The following is an 18475-nucleotide window of genomic DNA, read 5'->3' as shown; positions in this document are numbered from 1 at the left end:
ATCATCATCATACAATTTGCATCAACGTCATCAATACCATCATGAAAATAATCATCATCGTCATCATCATCATCATCATCATCATCATAATCATCATCATCGGCGGCCGGTAATCCATTGGCGTCAACATAATAAAAAACTTTTTCCATCATCATCATTATAATCATTATCATCGGCCGATAAACATCGCAGTTATCATCATCACAATCATCAAACCCCAATCATCATCACCATTGTCATCATCATCAATTACATCATCATCGTCACCATTAACACCATCATCATCATCGTTACCATTAACGCCATTATCATCATCATCGTCATGATGATGACAAAAGTTTTTGATGATGATGACGACGATCAAAATTACCGTCATCATCATCATCACAAACTTTTATCATCATTGTCATCATCATCACCATCATTTATCACCACAATCATCAAGGTCATCATCAACACCATCATCCTCATCACCATTATCATCATCGTAATGAAGATCAAAAAAATGTGATGATGATAACTGCGATGTTTTTTCGGTCGATGGTGATGATGATGACAAAAGTTTTGTAATGATGATAACGACGGTCAGCACATCATCATCATCATCATAATTCTACCGATAAAAATCGCCGTCAGCATCAATCAAAAAACACATTTGTCATTCATAATCATCATCATTATAATAATCATCATCGACCGATAAACATCGCTGTCATAATCATCAAAATACGTTTTGTTATCATCATCATCATCATCATCAATCATCATCACATCAAATTATCAACACCCGCAATGATCATCATCGTTGTTATCTTCACCAACACCACCATCATCATCACCATCAAAGACCAACATCATCATATCCATTATCATGATCGTAATGGTGATGTCACAAAAGTTTTTTTTGTGATGATAATGACAGCGATGTTTTCGGTCGATAATGAGGATGTTGTGATTGCGATGATGATGACGACGATGAGAATATCATATTCATCATCATCATCGGCCAATAAACATCGCCATCATCATCATCACAAATATTTTGTTATCATCATCATCATTATCATCATCGTCGGCCGATAAACATCGCCGTCATCTCATCATCTAAAATCTTATCATCATCATTATAACCATCATTCATCCGTCCGATAAACATCGCTGTCATCAATCATCCCAAAACGTTTGTTATCATCATCATCATCATTATCATCATCATCATCACCACAATCATCAAACCCCAATCATCATAACCACTGTCATCATCATCACCACCACCATCATCATCACAATTTTTTTACCATCATCATCATCACAAATGTTTTGTCATCATCATCATCACATATTCATTTTTACAATTTGTATTTTATTAAATTTGTTTCATTCAAGAGATTCAACAAAAACTTGTACTTTTTTCATTTATTGGTATACTGACAGGATTTTTTCAAAGTAATATTGAAGAACATAGAAACAGCATTTAAATTTTAATCCAACTGTAGCATTTTGACCAGACATAATATACATATATACATTCATTTTTAGTAGCAGCCAAAATATCCCAAATGTTGCTTCGTAAAAAGTTACCATTAAATGAGCAAATGACAACAAATTTCCGGTAGAAGAACATAATCATCAATCACAAAAATAACATAACAGGTTTTCCAACACACCGATATACATGTATATTTCACCTTGTAATGTCTGTACATGACATCTATGATAGTCATACCAACCGATTCCACTAAACACGCAAACGCAGCCATGGGTTTTGCCCATTTTTGGCCCTTGATGATTTCTTTTATTGCCGAAATAAGACCGCTGTTTTCTGCCCGCTCTTGTTAATAGGAAACGAACGCTAACAGGATTTCTGTTACTAGTATCTAGTCCAATATCCGGCCGAATGTAAATTCTAGGTTTTTGCAAACTCATTGACTTTATTAAATCTCTAAAGGGTTTGCCGACCTTCGCCAACACAAACTGGATTGACGGGTTTTGATTGTAAATGCAGAACTTAAAATATTTCAACTTTGAATTTGTGAAGTGGTAACATCAGAAATGGAAAAGTCGTTCGCCTCTGTGCCCTCCTATTGTTTATCATATCTTGAAGTCTTTCAGGGCTGAACACACAGAGACGTCACCGTTGTCGCCAGAGTCACCGTTGTCGCCGGAGTCACCGTTGTCGCCAGAGTCACCGTTGTCGCCGGAGTCACCGTTTGTCGCCGGAGTCACCGTTTGTCGCCGGAGTCACCCGTTGTCGCCAGAGTCACCGTTGTCGCCGGAGTCACCGTTGTCGCCGAGTCACCGTTGTCGCCGGAGTCACCGTTGTCGCCAGAGTCACCGTTGTCGCCGGAGTCAACGGTTGTCACCAGCAAAATCCATGTAAAGTGTGGTTAGGTTAGCTGTTTCTGTTACTGCTAGTTACGACGACGACGACGACCGACGACGAGACGACGATGATGATGATGATGATGATGATGATGATACTTTTTGTCACTTCCAATATTAGGTTAATACAATGTATTTGAGTTTGAAAAAAAGTTTACACATCGGCAGACTATTTCATTTATTAAGAAATACATAAAATTTATGTACCATATACGTAGGCCATTTTTCATTTATGAGTTTTTTTGGTATGTACCAAATACGTTTTGGCGAGCATAGAAAAACTTATTCCAACCGAATATGGTACAATGTTTGTACCATATTCGGTCGAAAATTGTACCATATTCGGTCCGAATATGGTACATTTGTACCATATTCGACCGAATATGGTACATTTGTACCATATTCGTTTTTGTACCAAATACGGTCCAACAAACGTTCATTTGATACATGGTTTAAACCTTTGTTGATCTTGCTATTTGGAATGTTATTATGCAAGGCCTTTCTCTATTCGTCTTGATAGTAAGGACAATCATATATCTAGTACAGCATAATATAATGTCGTATGTATATTTCATTGGCGTGTTTGGATTATATATAGCATAGTGAATTTCTTAATATAGTAACGGCTAACTTGATTTATGAATATCTGACGATGCTGTAATAAACTGTATATTTTGATATTGACCCGGGCAATATGCTTCTATATACATATGTATATCCATGCTATATTTTCAGTCTCTGATTCCAAAATAACGTATGCTATGGACTCTAGGGCTTAATTCGCATATTCTTAATCAAATGTCAGGTTCGTAAACCTTGAATCACCAACGACTAATTTAAACACGAGGAAAGGTGGTAATAAATTAGATTATATATGTCTGCAAGGCATTTGGACCTCATAGAAGATGAAGCTGACATTTTATTCGATTGATTACAAGTAATACAAGCCATTCCAAAACAATAAACCATTTACGCATTTCCCTGCAGACTTAGTACGTCTAATACAGACGTACGAATTAAGAAATACGTAAGGACGGAAAAGAAATTTGAATAAAAAAGTTGGGATTGCCCATTTCCTACGTATTTTAAATGTTTTGAAAACATTTGATTTTATTTAGGCAAAATGTATCCTTGGCTTTTTGGAATTGTGTTCATGCTGAAATTTTAAAGAAACGAACGACCAATGATAATGGAATCGAGGTTTTTTGTTGATTTGATTTTATTCTATTTCTTTATTTATTTATTTTGGGTTGTTTGGGTTGTTGGGGGTAGGTGTTGGTTTTGCGTAGCACACTAGCACACATATAGTATAGATTATATAGCTTTCTAACATGAAGAAGTCGAGGTCTCTTTTAACAGTACAAATAATATATAGAAATTTGGATGTAAATTGTCCTACAGTTAGTTATCACTAAACAAATGCTGTAACGATGTACAAGATTTAAATTCATCATGGAAGAATATAAAATGGTACGCTTTTATTCTCTTACATTCATTTATTACATACTTGATATTTTCAGATATATATCCGTCATCAGCTAAAGGTGGCTATATTTTAGTATATTTTTGTCAGATTTAAAGCGTTTTAGAATACACCAGTTCCTTCTATATTTTTGTCATTTTCGAAAAATCCAATAACCCGTCCGTGCTTTGCCTTGTGCCCTGTCCTGTTTTTGTTTGGGGTGCTGCTGGGCTCCTTGCCGGTTGTCGTGGGTCGTGTGCAGGTTGTGTTCATTGAACGCCGCCTTTCCTTGTTGATCTTGTTTTTCATATTTTGTGCTAATGAAAGTTCTAGGAAAGGTGAAGGTTCCTTGACACAGCAATAGAAATGAAAAAATAAAACGTGAAGATTGCATACTTTGTTTTATTTTATCTGATTATGTGAAACCATGCATATATGCATCATCCCTCGCTCCTCCTTACACCGGCTAAAGCAGTATATAGTCTCCAACATTAGAGAAGTATTTTAAATCAATGTTTCCGAACTTGGTCTTTTAAAATCCAATGTCCATTTATTTACATACCATTTATTCACGATGATAAAAACGCCATTTAAAAACTCCATCCATACCTTCACACGAGTTGCCTAGTATTTGTTTTTTTTTCTCACGAAATATTTAAATTTTCACGGTTTTAAATCTTCAATTTTATCTTGACTTACCTTAGATTTATCAGTAAAATTGATAATAACGATTTTTTTTTATTTCAGAAAATGTAAATTAAAAACAACGCATATATAAATACAAATGACAAACATTTTTTAAATTTTAAGACTTTGTATCTTTATTGGGAATAACTAAAGCCGAAAAAGAAAAAAAAAAAAAAAAATGTAAAAAAAAAAAATCGGCCATTATTCATTTTACTGGCCGATTATCACCTTCCGGTGCCCTACTGTGTATCAACCTCTTATTTAATGCTACTGTCATAACGATTTTATTTTTCTAATTAAGAAATTGTACACAACAAAAAGGACCTTTTATAACCATAGTGACAAATCAGTCATCCTTAATTTATACATTTAACAGAGCAAAGCCAACATGTTTTGGGCTGACTGGGAGGTCACCGTAATAATATGAGATCCAATATACTGGAAATAAATAATTTCTGAAACTGAAACTGAAACTGTTCTATTTAATTAAACGCCTATTTCTATATACATATTCAATGGCGTTGTACAAAAGGATAATAAAAGTATGTACATATAGATAAAAAAAAAACACACATATGCATGGCAAATGAACTACAAAAAAATATGTTAAAGATATCAGCCGTGTAAAATATAAAGTATTAAAAACTTTAAAAAAAGAAAGAATAGTTAAAAAATAACAATAAAAAATAATTTAAAAGAAAATAAAAATTAATGGTTATTTCAGTAAAATTTCAGACACATTTCCACATCTCTATTAGTTTACAGCCCAATCACAATCTTAAAACAATGCGTAAAAATCTCTAAAATAGTAGGTTTTGATATTTTTCTTGAACATGTCCAAAGTCGAAGACTGTCTTATATACAGAGGCAATTTATTCCAGAGAGTTGGACCAACGGTACTAAAACTTCTGTCGTTAAATGTTTTCCTTTTGTTAAAGGGGACAGCAAAACAATAATCCATATTATCAACAGATCTGAGATTTGATCTTTTTATGACAGGCTTGTGTAACAGTTCTGTTAGATAAACCGGAGCATTGCCCATAAAACAGTTATACATTGTACATAGTATTTTAAAATTGATCCTAGCTTTAATTGGTATAGTGGGGCGGGAAATTGAGAAAATAGTGCAAATTGTGATACAAGCATGAAACTTTCAGGAAATCATCTTTAGACCATGTAGATTTCAAAAGTGAAGTGGGCCCAAAAATATCTCTGCTCATTCAAGATGGCCGCCATTTCCAAAATGGCCGCCATATAAATTTGACATACATTCTAGCTCATTCATTCCAATTTTTTGTACAGACCTTTAACTAACACAAAATCATGCATATAGTTTCTCCTTTTCAAAAATTTAAATCTCACAAAATTTCTCTTTCATACTTCTTCCAAATCCAAGATGGCGTCCAATATGGCCGTCGATTTTGTGAAAAACTGTTATACCATTTTTATAGTATAATTTTGGTGCACAAATTATGTTTATTATGATAAAAAAGGTGTTTAAACATATCAGAGATAATCAAATTATATGTTAATCTCAATAAAAGTAAACATTTTAAGTTTTGTCTAAAAATATCTTTAAAAAAGATCAAGAAAAAATCCAATTTTTTCATATTTTTCAAATTTGAATTTCTAAAGTAATTTACAAAGTTAAAAAAGTTACTTTATGTCTTAAACTGTATTTGACATTCTATTAATATCATGTGTTTATTGTAAAAAATGTAAGAAAAGCATTAAATCTGTAGGTTTAATATTTTGTGAAAGTGGGTGGGGTAATTTTATATGATAATTGTAAAAGAAAAAACAACAGAAAATCTACATAGCTGAGTTCATTCTATTTCTTTGTCTTTTTACTTTTCTATAAATTCTTATGCAAATGTTCCAACTTAAAAAGTACTTTTTATTGGATGAAAGTATTTTGTCTTCCTTCGGGTCATTTGGTGGGTGAGCAAGAAATGCACATTCAAACATGTGTATACCTTCAGTTATTAAATTTGGTTGCATGATAATTCTTGTTTCAATATATTTGATATCATATATTAATTGTTAATTGTAAAGACATATAAGAAGACAATAAATCAACTAAACGTGCTTAAAATAGCAAACATGTATTTGAATGTAAGGTATAAAGGTAGTCCATAAACGCATATTTTTGACTCCACCACAATTTTATATTTATAATATAAAGATGGCTTAAAAACCAACAAAATGTATGTGATGTGAAACATATATATCAATGATATGGCCTGGCCTGCATGCAACGTTTTGAAAATTTAAGATACAAACTTAGTGTACTAGTATTTCCTAAAGTAATCATATCTTTATTTTTTCTTTCAATAAGAGGGTAATGATGACCCTGAATCACTCACCTAAGATCATTGTTGCAAAAAAGGTAACAAGATCATTTTGGGAGTGTCAGTTATGTCAATTATGTCATAACACACATGATTTGTGTCATAATTGAATCCGGTTGCTTTTAAAGAAACATGCTCAATATCTGCTTTCAATTTTTATTTCACACGAGAGGACTTTAATAACCATATCTATATACGAGTCCATATAAACTTAGTGACCTTTTGTGTTTGGTAAATTTGGACCATGTTGTCCATGATATATCATTATTATAACATAATTTAATGATGATACAAGATTAATGTATAATATGCGTCGGATACTGTAGGTTAAGAGAAAACAGATTTATTACAGTAGTTATTGTAAATTAAGTGATACCATTGCAAAACCATTTTAGACTGCAGTAGCATCATACAAATTTATGCATGTTATATCAGTCTACATCCCAAATATCTTATTTCAAGTCAATGTAGTTTAACACTAGATGTTTTTAATGTGTTTTCCTATACAAGTGAACCCAGGTGGCTCTATGAGCTTTATTCATTAAATGTGTTAATAAAGACCCAAGGTGGTGCTACATGCCAGCTTAGTACCTGTGCTCTATGCATTTTGATTTTTGAGAAGATTTTTTCTATTGCATGTACACTTTATGATCCAAAATTGTTTTATGTAACTTTTAAAGAGGTGTTCTTTACTTGGCAAGGTAATATTTTGACTATCTAAGCTCTAGGCATTACAGTTTGTTTGTTTGTTGATTTTTTTTTAACAACAACAAAACAACTTCAATGCGATTCCCTTCACAAGTCTTTAAAAACTGTGTTCCTCGTGCGGGCCTTTAAATCATGTTCCTGTAGTCCCAAAATGGCTTTCTCTTGTCACTTAGTTTACATTGACTCATATATTAAAAATTCTTTTCCGAAACTATGTGCACAGAGAAGAAAAAATATATCATAACATTGTGATGCTATATAAAGATTATAAACTATTGGCATAGGGTCAAAATCACTTAGTTTACATGGACTTTTATTGGAATATAGTTATATGAGTCTTTTTGTAGTTCTGAGAGCCTAGTTATTGGACATGATTCTTTTCAAATAGTTTATAAATCATGACTGGTGAAAAAAGATACTCCTTATATGATTTTTAGCATTCTTTAGTATAAAAGAATTTATATACCTTTTCCAGCAGTGGGTCTTAGGCGCGTGATTAGGGTCAACAATGCTCTTGTTTAATGGGAAAAATAAAGTAGGAATACATTTAGTTTATATTCCAAAGTATAAGCTATGTTTGTTTATGTGGGTCAAGCGGTTTTATTGATACCTATTTTAGCACACCTAGTCATTAGATAGTATGATGTATCAGTCGTATTTGTTTTTTTTGAAAAATATCATTTCAAAATAAGTTATTAGAAATGGACGGTACTAATTCAATTACACTTGGTTACAATGATGTGCAAGTAAACATGACTTTGAATCATTCTGTTACAAGCTTTTAGCAAGACTAAATTGTGCAGGAAATAATTGTATTCATAAATAGACAACATTTCACTAAGGTCCAGGCATGATTTTATCTAACATATGGTTCGTTGATTGAATATTCTTTCTGTACAATTATCAAATTGTATTAAGAATATTGAAAAACTTATATCATGCAAACACATTTAATAACTGAATGTATACATATGATTGTATCTGCATTTATTGATATTTTAGTACACCCTCTAGACCTGAAGGAAAACAAAAAATACCTTAATACAATAAAATACTTTTTACAGTGAATATTTGCATAAGAATTCTTAAAAAACGTTATTTTTTACCTACAATTGTCTGAATAAATTTACCCCACCCAACTTTAATAAGTATAAAACCTTTCAATTTTTGTTTGTTTTTGTTACAATTATACAATAAAACATAGTGTTGATTGAATATCAAATACACTTTAAGAAACTATGTAACTTTTGAAATTTTTGTACATAGACCTAGAAAACCATGTTAGAGAAAAATGAAAAAAAATGGCACTTTTTCTTTTGATTTTTTTAAAGATTTTTTTTGTACAAAAAAACTAAAAACATGACTAACAATGTGGTTTTAACCTAAAATTTGATTTTTTTCTAATATATTTCACAATTTTATATGGAAATACGCATACCGTGTGCAAAAAATTATACTGCAAAAGAGATATATCAGTTTTCATTAAAATTGGCAGCCATATTGGACGCCATCTTGGATTCTGAAGAAAAATGCAAGAGAAATTGCTTAAAGATTTAAAATTTTTGAAAAGGGGAAACTATATGCATGCTTTGGTGTAAGTTTCAGGTCTGTACAAAAAATTGGAATGAATGAGCTATTATGTACATCAAATTTATATGGCGGCCATCTTGAAAATGGCGGCCATCTTGAATGAGCAGAGATATTTTTGGGCCCACTTCACTTTTGAAATCTACATGGTCTAAAGATAATTTCCTGAAAGTTTCATGCTTGTATCACAATTTGCACTATTTTGACAGCAGAGACCTTATTTCCCGCCCCACTAGTAACCAATGCAGTTCCAACAAAGAGTCTTTGGAACTATCATATTTTCCGCGTTGCAAAACAAGTTTAGCGCACATATTCTGGATACGCTGTAATTTCTGTAACTCACTTTCTGAAATGCCAAACAATATAGCGTTGCAATAATCCAAATGTGAGATTACAAGCGACAATACTAGGATTTTTGTGGCGTCTTGAGTCAGATATTTGCGAATGCTCTTTATTCTCAAATAATTTAACATAGCAGTTCTACACTTGGTCTTAACATGTGTTGAGAATCTTAGGCCCTCGTCTAAGTAGGCACCTAAATATCTTATGACACTGACATTTTGAATTTTATCACCGGCGATATCGATTTCTTTAATTGAACATTTACCAAGTTTGGGCTTTAAACTACCAAACATAATGAATTCTGTCTTAGTGGTGTTTCATTTTGAGTTTATTGGCATTCATCCAGTCATTGATGATTACAGCACTGTCTTTTCAAGTTGCTTTATAGCGTTAAGTTCATTGGTCACTGAAGTTGGTCGGAAAAGCGTTGACTAGCAATGTGGTCATCAGCAAAGTCGTACACAGATATGGATGGTGGTATCACATCAAATAGGGTTCCCGCATATGTGAGATTAGAGCCACGGACCAAGACAGCTCCCCTGAGGTACACTGCATTCCAGCAATCGTGGAGTCGATTCAGTAGAATTAACACTGACGCGACAACTACGAAGGTCGCAGGTACGAGTCCACCCAAGCTAACACGGTACCATTGACACCGTACTGACTGTGTAACACGTCGAGTAGAATGTTGTGGTCAACGGTGTCGAAAGCTGCACTTAGATCTATTGCAATTAGAGCTGTGACCTCTTGCTTCTCCATACCGTCTAGAAGATCATTGACAAGTCTGAGTAAAGCAGTCTCACATGAATGATGACGCCTGTATGCTGATTGATTTTTGGGTAACAAATTATGGGTATCGACATGGTTATTTAGTCTGAAGAGCGCAGCCTTTTCTATCAATTTCGCCTGAACAACGACATTTCGAGTAAAATGTACCGAAACTTTATATAAATAAAGAAAAAGTATAATATAACATAGTGAGATAGATCGCTTTTTAATACCATTGTTTCATGAAAACTATGAAACCATGTTATATGTTAATTTGTTAACTGGTGCTTGTTTACCAATTAACATATGGACATCACCTGGTCATTAAAATGTATTTAAACTATAAATCAAACAAGTTTGTAAAATTTATCATCGTTTCCCCGCTCGACATGATTATCAGTTATTCTAAATCATTCATTTTGATTTGAATATCATTAATTTATTTAAACATATCTAAAATGTATTTAATTTCGCTGTTTGGTAAAAGATGGTAAGAATGGTTTATCCCATGATCAATACATTGTAATGTTGCTCTTTTGTGCTTGAAAACTTAAAAGGAAAAAAGGGCAACGGTTGTGATGATTATTTCAATACAAATAATGAGAAACCAGTTATAATTAATAATCAAAGCATGCTGTATCAAAATATATTATGTTTAAGCAGTAATAATAATCATAATAATAATAATAATAATAATAATAAAAATAAAAATAATAATAATAATACTTGAATAAAATCATATCGAAACAAGAAAAAAACACTTTTCTTTTTTCAGTCTTTTGTCTCAAGACTAGCGAAACGATAATTAAATACAAGTATAAATGTTGCTTCAATGTAGCAATTGAGAAGCTCCGCGCAAAAAAGCGCTCATTACAGATACCTTACCAAATCATTCCTGCGTATATGTCATTTTCTATTTAAATTAAGTACATATGTACTAGTGTACATTATCAAAGGGCATCCAAGCAAGAAATGCAGCAAGTTACGACGACCTAGTAGACATCTGATGACCAGATATTCTTATAAACTTTTCAATGGTTGATTGGGTTTTACCAGAGTTGTACATGTATATCATAGATGAATTGGCGGACGAAAGACATTGTTCATCATGAACTTTGGCAGGCTTGCTAGAGATAAGAATATTAAATGTATTTTCTACGGAACATACAAAATAGTAGCCAGTTCATCAAAGAAAATAAGTATTGACCTAGACTGACGACAGCCTGATTGAAATAAATTTCCAAGGTTATCCACGGCGTTCTCATTTCTGTTTCAATTATACATCTGACGTCCAGATAAAAAAGATACTAGGTCTAAATTAGTGGACATATCGGATAAGGAACGTGGCTTGAATTCTTTTAGACATTTTTTTCTACTGTTTGGGTCAAGGATTGACAAAAACGTGAAACTATTGTTGACGATACAATATAAAAGAAAAGAAACATTAAATACCAAAACGAAACGAAAAAAAAAAAGACAGTTTTATTTAAAACAAGAAGTAGAAAAAACAACGCGGCAATTAGTGGTAACACAATGTAAGCGATCATCCACCCTGACAAAAATCATCTTTAAGTGATATGTTTTGTAAAATCATTCGTATACTAGATTTCTTGATTATTATTATTATTTTGAATGGGTTCTTCTTAGTTTCATTTCTTATACTTTTTTAACATTGAAAAGAGTTATTATATGCATTTAACGCCAGAAACACTCATCAAATTTGAATCCGTTAAACATTACTTATTTTTGAGTGATAATAGATTTCTGTTTTTAAGCATGAGATTCAGCACATCAATTTATTATTAAAATGAAGCTTTAAATGAAAAGTCATAAGTTAGGATCACTTGAACTCATTTAAATGAAAATGAAATTGTGACGTAGATTCTGACGCATAGCAACGAAATGTTTTCTACTGAGATTTATTGAGACAAATTTGTATTAATTACACTTGAAAAGTTGATTTTTACATGTATATAGATGAATATTTTAAAGTTTTAACAACCAGATATCATTTTAGTCATAGCTGGAATCCGCGCACGGTTTTGAACTTTTGATACATACAATATAAATAATGGAATACATAACACGGGCTTCGATCTTGTTCTGATTGAACATTGTAAGACAATAAATATATCATTAACATTAAGTATATCTTTAACAACTTGAGTGGTACTCAATTTTCAACACTTAAAATTGCTGGAACCAATGATCCCGAAGGACAAGAAAAATATAACAACACTGAAGTGAAGTACGAGGCAACTTTTTACGGCTGCCACACAGAATTTTAGCCTTGGACAAGAAAGAGTAACGCAGCGACAATTGAATAATTGATAAATTTCTTGTTATATAGTCTCAAATACCAGCATACAAGTGTTTTGTAATCCCGAACAGCTAACTATATGGTATGCTAGAATGTAATGTATTCTCCATTCAATGTCCTTTAGGCCATTATCAATGCATCTACATAGATATTTTATGGAGCAGTTTCTGTAGACGCTTACAGAAATCATGATCACAATGTAGACAGACTTCTTTTTTCCGCAGATTCTTACATTTTTAATTCATTATCGTATATAAATCGACGTGAAGAAATGAATTAAACGTTTTAAAGTTCATTTTGGTAGGTGAAACGGTCACATTTTACTATTTAATCATTCAAGCGTTTTGACCGGTATAAACCGGAACACGGTTTTTAGTGTGGTGTTCCAGGACCATTTTGGTCTCACTCAATAATGTTTCATTTTGGACATTCATAACAACAGTATACAAGTAAAATGGTTTCCTGCGATGAACATTTTAATGATAAAAAGATATTTCATTTAACTATTTTCAACATTATTTGGGGGTGGGGGGATAAATAAACGTTTGTATCAGGAATATAGTTGACAATTGAATAAACGATCAATATAGAAGAAGGTCTTTGGAAACTGGTGACCGTTGAAGACCGGAGAAGGTCGAACATAAAACAATTATTTCTTTTTAAGAAAATGATTAAATAGGCCTACCATTTTATGAATTATTCCGAGCAAAAAATAAATAAAGTAAACACACAAGTTTACGCAGAAAATATCTCTATTTATTATGGCAGATGCCACTACGAATATTTTAATTTTGTAGATTTTCAGTATAAACAATTTATTGTTTGTAAAATTTGAGATAGATATTAAAGAAACATTGATAATTTTCAAACACATCATTCAAGTTTTTCCACCTTAAACGGTAAAATAATTATAGAAAATTAGAAATATCACGCAATAGTTTTTTGTTCTTAATTAGGTGTAATTCGGACTAATTCCCTACAGGTAAATCCGTAACGTACCGGCAAACGTTATTTAGCTAGGTTTACGAAAAGGTCAATTAACCAATCATGTACGGTTTACAGATCACATGCTCCTCCATTTAACGAAAACAGGTCACGTGTTCCTCCATGCCTCAAAAGTTAAACGCGTACCAATTCCCTGCGGTCTCCAGACCGCAGGGAAAAATTGACTATAATTGTGTTATAAAGACTTTGAAGTATAAATAAGAGTATTTCAATAAACAATACATTTCAATTATTGGATTATTGTCAGATGTTTTTTCCTTGTTTGTTTCATTTTTGTTTTCTCCAATCTTATCAGTCATCAAATATATCGTCACCATCGTCACCCCATCCCCATGCTGCATACGGAAATGACGTCATCATATTTTGATTGCCCATGATACCATTGTTACCAAATCTCATTGATGTCATCATATTCTGGTAAGCCAGCATTAATTGCATCCATGGATCAGCTGAAAAATTGAAATATATAATATTATACAAAATATTGTTACATGCTATTCGGTGGTTTATAGAAATGTGTCAGTAAAATATAAAACTGATATTTCACTGTTTGGAACAGTGAATATATCAATTTGATATTTATCACTGTTTGAATTTTAGCCCGTTACGTTGTTTCAGAAAAAGACCAGTGTGCATTGGAAACCAAAACTTAATGACGTGACGTCGTAAATGACGTGACGTTGTATTATTATTTTGTGCTCTTTTAATTTAGTTTCAGGTTGACGTTGTATTATTATTTTGTGCCCTTTTAATTTACTTTCAGGTTAAAATGTCTTTTTAAACGTTTCTTTGCGCCACTCGTGAAATGTACCTTTTGGTGCCCACTCGGTGAAATATATTTCGATCTTACACTGAACTAAACTTATATCCTCTATGTATTAAACGTTACAGTCTGACGAACATTTAAAAAACTTGTACTTGGAAGTAAATTATAACATCTCGGTAGCATAGATTATTGAGTACTATATATTTTAAATACTGTACAGAGCATTTATTTTATATCAGACTTTATCATATGAATGATTTCTTAAATGTATTTTGAGAATAGAAAACTACTTTTGACTATATTTTTTTACATTTATGATTCATTCAACACCTATCTGCCCCCACACCAGCCGAAAAAAGGAAGGATGAAAACACAAACAAACAAAGTCATGCTATGATTGCCTTTATCATTTTACAGTCAGTTTTCGTGGAATAGTGGTAAATAATTCGTTTGAATTTATGAAGTTATTTTGTAAATGTTAGTTTGGTATAAATCGTTTATTCAATAACTATGGCATAAAAAATTCTTTAATTTTGATAAATTCATACTATTTAGTCACTTTGTTATATATTCAGATACTATGTCTATTTCAACATTATAATTCAATTTTATTAATTGCGCGTACTGAGGCTATTAATCAGACTAGATAAATGGTTCGGAAAACATCAAAAGACCTTCGATCAAAATACGTCAATTTTTAATCAGGAAATTAAGATATTTATACAGCAATGGAAATTCCATACACTTTACAACTATTTGAAAATATGACATTCCGCTAAAAAAACCAACAACAACAAATATAAAAACAAAAATACTAATTGAACTGGTAAATGTTGATGTAAGCAAGTTTGATTCATTGATCAGTCCGTATCTGTGCTTGCATTCCTTGGAAATTATATAAAATGCTAAAATTCTAATTCTTAAAGAAGAAAGAGAAACGCCACGATGAATTAAGGGCGACATTTTTACATCCACCAGGTGGAACTGTCTTTCGTCATTCTTAACTCTTAGCCTTCCGGCGGCAACTGCTTATGAGTACGCGACAAATGTAGATAAAGATGACCCGGCACATACGCGCCGTGGGACAAATGCAGGTAAGATCAGAACAGTACAGGTGAGCGATTTAAAATATTGGTGATGGCTCATCATTTGATATGATCATCGGGCACATACGTGCCGTGCGACAAATGCAGACTAAGATCACTCGGCACATACGTGCCGTGCGACAAATGCACACTAAAATCACTCGGCACATACGCACCGTGCGACAAATGCTGACTAAAATCACTCGGCACATACGTGCCGTGCGACAAATGCACACTAAATCACTCGGCACATACGCACCGTGCGACAAATGCAGACTAAGATCCCCCGGCACATGGCACCGTGCGACAAATGTAGACTTAGATCACCCGGCACATACGTGCAGTGCGACAAATGCAGACTAAAATCACCCGGCACATAGCACCGTGCGACAAATGCACACTAAGATCACCCGGCACATACGTGCAGTGTGACAAATGCAGACTTAGTTCACCCGGCACATACGTGCAGTGCGACAAATGCACACTAAGATCACCCGGCACATACGCGCCGTCCGAGAAAATAAATGCAGACTAATTCACCCGGCACATAAGCGCGTCTCGTCCATTGTAATGCACTGTTTTCTTTCCAGTCAGTAGATATTTAGAAAATTTCCCTTAAATGACCAATGGTTTTGTCCACATTTAACGCTGGACAAGTCCATAAAAGATATTTGGCGTGGTAATGTTTAACCTTACCCTAAAATAGATCCATTATAAACCGATTAACATTGGGTGTGAACAAATTTATGCAAATGATGTCACATTATATGGTATAATTATGTCATAACTTAAAACAAAAAACAAGACATCAATAATCGTAAAGACCCTATTTACAATGACAAATTTGTCTTAAAACTGTGGGAAAAGTTTTTCTATATGAATCAAATACAGATTGACCAAAAGAAAAAAAGGCGCAAAGTAAACAATGTTTTGAAGATAACAAAATGTTCAGATTATAAACTCAAGAAGGCTTTAGTGAATCGTTGCATTGCCTATACCAGTTGATAATGATGTGAAACAAATATCACTGTGAAAATGACTTTGATTAACACTTTTATCTTTCATTAAAAACACATGATGCCTCAGAAACAATAAATACTACTTATTTAAAAAAGACATGAATTTTATAATGTTTAAATAATGGTTTCAGAAAAGGTTAAAATAGAGAAAAAAAGAATCCCTAAAGAAAGCTCAACCCGACAAACTTGAAAATGTTGCAGGCTCGGTTTGATTGAGCCTGTTCATGGACGGTAATGGAAAGTGCAAGTTACCGTCCACGACCCCTAGCACCGGCTAAAGCAGTATTCAACATTTAACACGAAAATGGTGAAATTTTGAATTTAGAAACATCCGCAGATACGACGGTTATCACGGAACCTTCAATGTGACACAGAAGTGCCATTCCATGAAAAGCGGCGTATGGTCCCCAAGTAAAAGAATGCTTTTGCCCTAAACGAAAAAACGATGGGCGGAACTAAATCAAATGGAATTTTGAAAGGGGATCTGAGGTTATGAAGCCTGCATATCACAGATATGACGTCAAAAGACAAAATTAAAAAGCAGGCAACATATCCTAAGGGTGATTTAACAGTATTCAAGTAGGAATACTGGAATCACCCAAGTTGAAAAAGGCCAGAAGAAACTAAAAATACCACATAACGTGTATACACAACAATAATGTCGTGCTGAACGATCTTCAAGGATCGAAAATATAACATCATTGATTAAATGTACGGAGAGACTTTTTACAGCCGCCACACGGCACAAATAACACGGATAACCTGAAGAAAGTAGCGATAAATGTGAAATAATTTGCCATGAAAGTAGCAAAATGTAAACAAAGAAGTACATGTTTGACTGCAAAACAAAATACTTATTCACTATAACTGTGTTATAGTTAAAAATTAAGCAACAGATGAAAAAAAAGACAAGTCATTGCCAAATGAGTAACTTTTTGGATACTATATAAGTACACAAAAATTTAAAAAGCTTTTGAGAAATAGATTTAAACGGATTTCTGAGGCACAATGAGCATTTAATCTTCTTTCATATACATGTATATAAACTTGTTAAACCTTGTCATACATGCATATTTTTTAAAGTGAAAAATATCAGTTTACCATCAAATGTGCACTGTGCGACTTAATTATAAACAAAATATAGTTGAAAATCTTGGTATAACAGTGTGACATCTCTCACACCCCATAACACCGGCTTATGCTTTTAAATTGCAAACTTATACAAACAATGAGAACTTTAATTTTTAAAAGGAATCTAATAGATATTTTTTGGTTACGTAAATACAATTATCTAAAATATGTTTTTTTTTGTTGAAAACCATATACGTGAACACGCATTGTGATTTCTCATAATTAATAATGATTTTAAACATAGTCTAGTATGTAATCTTCTCATTTGATATATTAAAAACACCGGATAATACTTTTTGTTGTAAAATTAACAGTTAATTAAGATATATTTCAGATACATATTTCTTTTCAGATACTAGTATTTCACGCCGCGACGCAACGTTTAAAAAACATAACGAAGAAATTCACCTGCTACTCCAGTTGCTGCTCCGGTATTCGAGCCTGAACCTACAGGTGGGGTTTGTACCGGTGGACCCGGTCCTTGTCCAACCACGATTACAAACACATTCACAACTACCAAACATATCCAAATCCCTCCGTTCTTCATAACGAGCATAAATATATTTCCTTCCCTTCAATGTCACACTGCACAATATGCATAAAAATTGCAATCCGTGTTTTATATATGAATTACTTCAAATATGATCCGTCATACTTTATTACTGAATAAAATTTAGATTCATTACTTTTTGTGGTTTAATTACCTTTAGGTTAATAGGAAAAACTCTTCTTTTTTGAAGCTTAGATAAATCTAGGGCGAACTTTTTTACGTCACGAAGCAATGATGCTTGTAGGAGAGATCTGATATACCAAAACGGCTGGAAACTATCGTCATACTAGTTTTACCTAAAGTCCCATTTTA

General features: G+C 32.9%; 1 protein-coding gene across 1 annotated transcript; it reads right to left on the bottom strand.

Moving 5' to 3' along the window:
- Positions 1 to 13113: 13113 nt before the first annotated feature.
- On the bottom strand, positions 13114 to 18220 carry LOC132756382 (uncharacterized). Its single transcript, XM_060747444.1, has 2 exons — positions 18022 to 18220; positions 13114 to 14061 (listed from the first exon to the last, which is right to left on the bottom strand). Exons 1-2 carry the CDS (start codon positions 18167 to 18169, stop codon positions 13904 to 13906), a joined length of 306 nt encoding a protein of 101 aa, XP_060603427.1. The 5' UTR covers positions 18170 to 18220; the 3' UTR covers positions 13114 to 13903.
- Between the last annotated feature and the right edge of the window lie 255 nt (positions 18221 to 18475).

The sequence above is a fragment of the Ruditapes philippinarum genome, unplaced genomic scaffold (assembly GCF_026571515.1).
Source record: "Ruditapes philippinarum isolate M1 unplaced genomic scaffold, ASM2657151v2 ctg2280_1_1_1_1, whole genome shotgun sequence".
In the NCBI taxonomy this organism is placed as follows: Eukaryota; Metazoa; Mollusca; class Bivalvia; order Venerida; family Veneridae; genus Ruditapes; species Ruditapes philippinarum.
Note: the sequence above shows the minus strand (reverse complement) of the source record. Positions and strands in the feature narration are given on the sequence as shown.

Excerpts from the sequence above, each read along its gene's own strand:
- LOC132756382 (XM_060747444.1), bottom strand. The coding sequence starts at position 18,169 with ATGCTCGTTATGAAGAACGGAGGGATTTGGATATGTTTGGTAGTTGTG. Across the intron at positions 14,062-18,021 it reads AGCAGCAACTGGAGTAGCAG|CTGATCCATGGATGCAATTA; the intron begins GTGAATTTCTTC and ends TCAATTTTTCAG.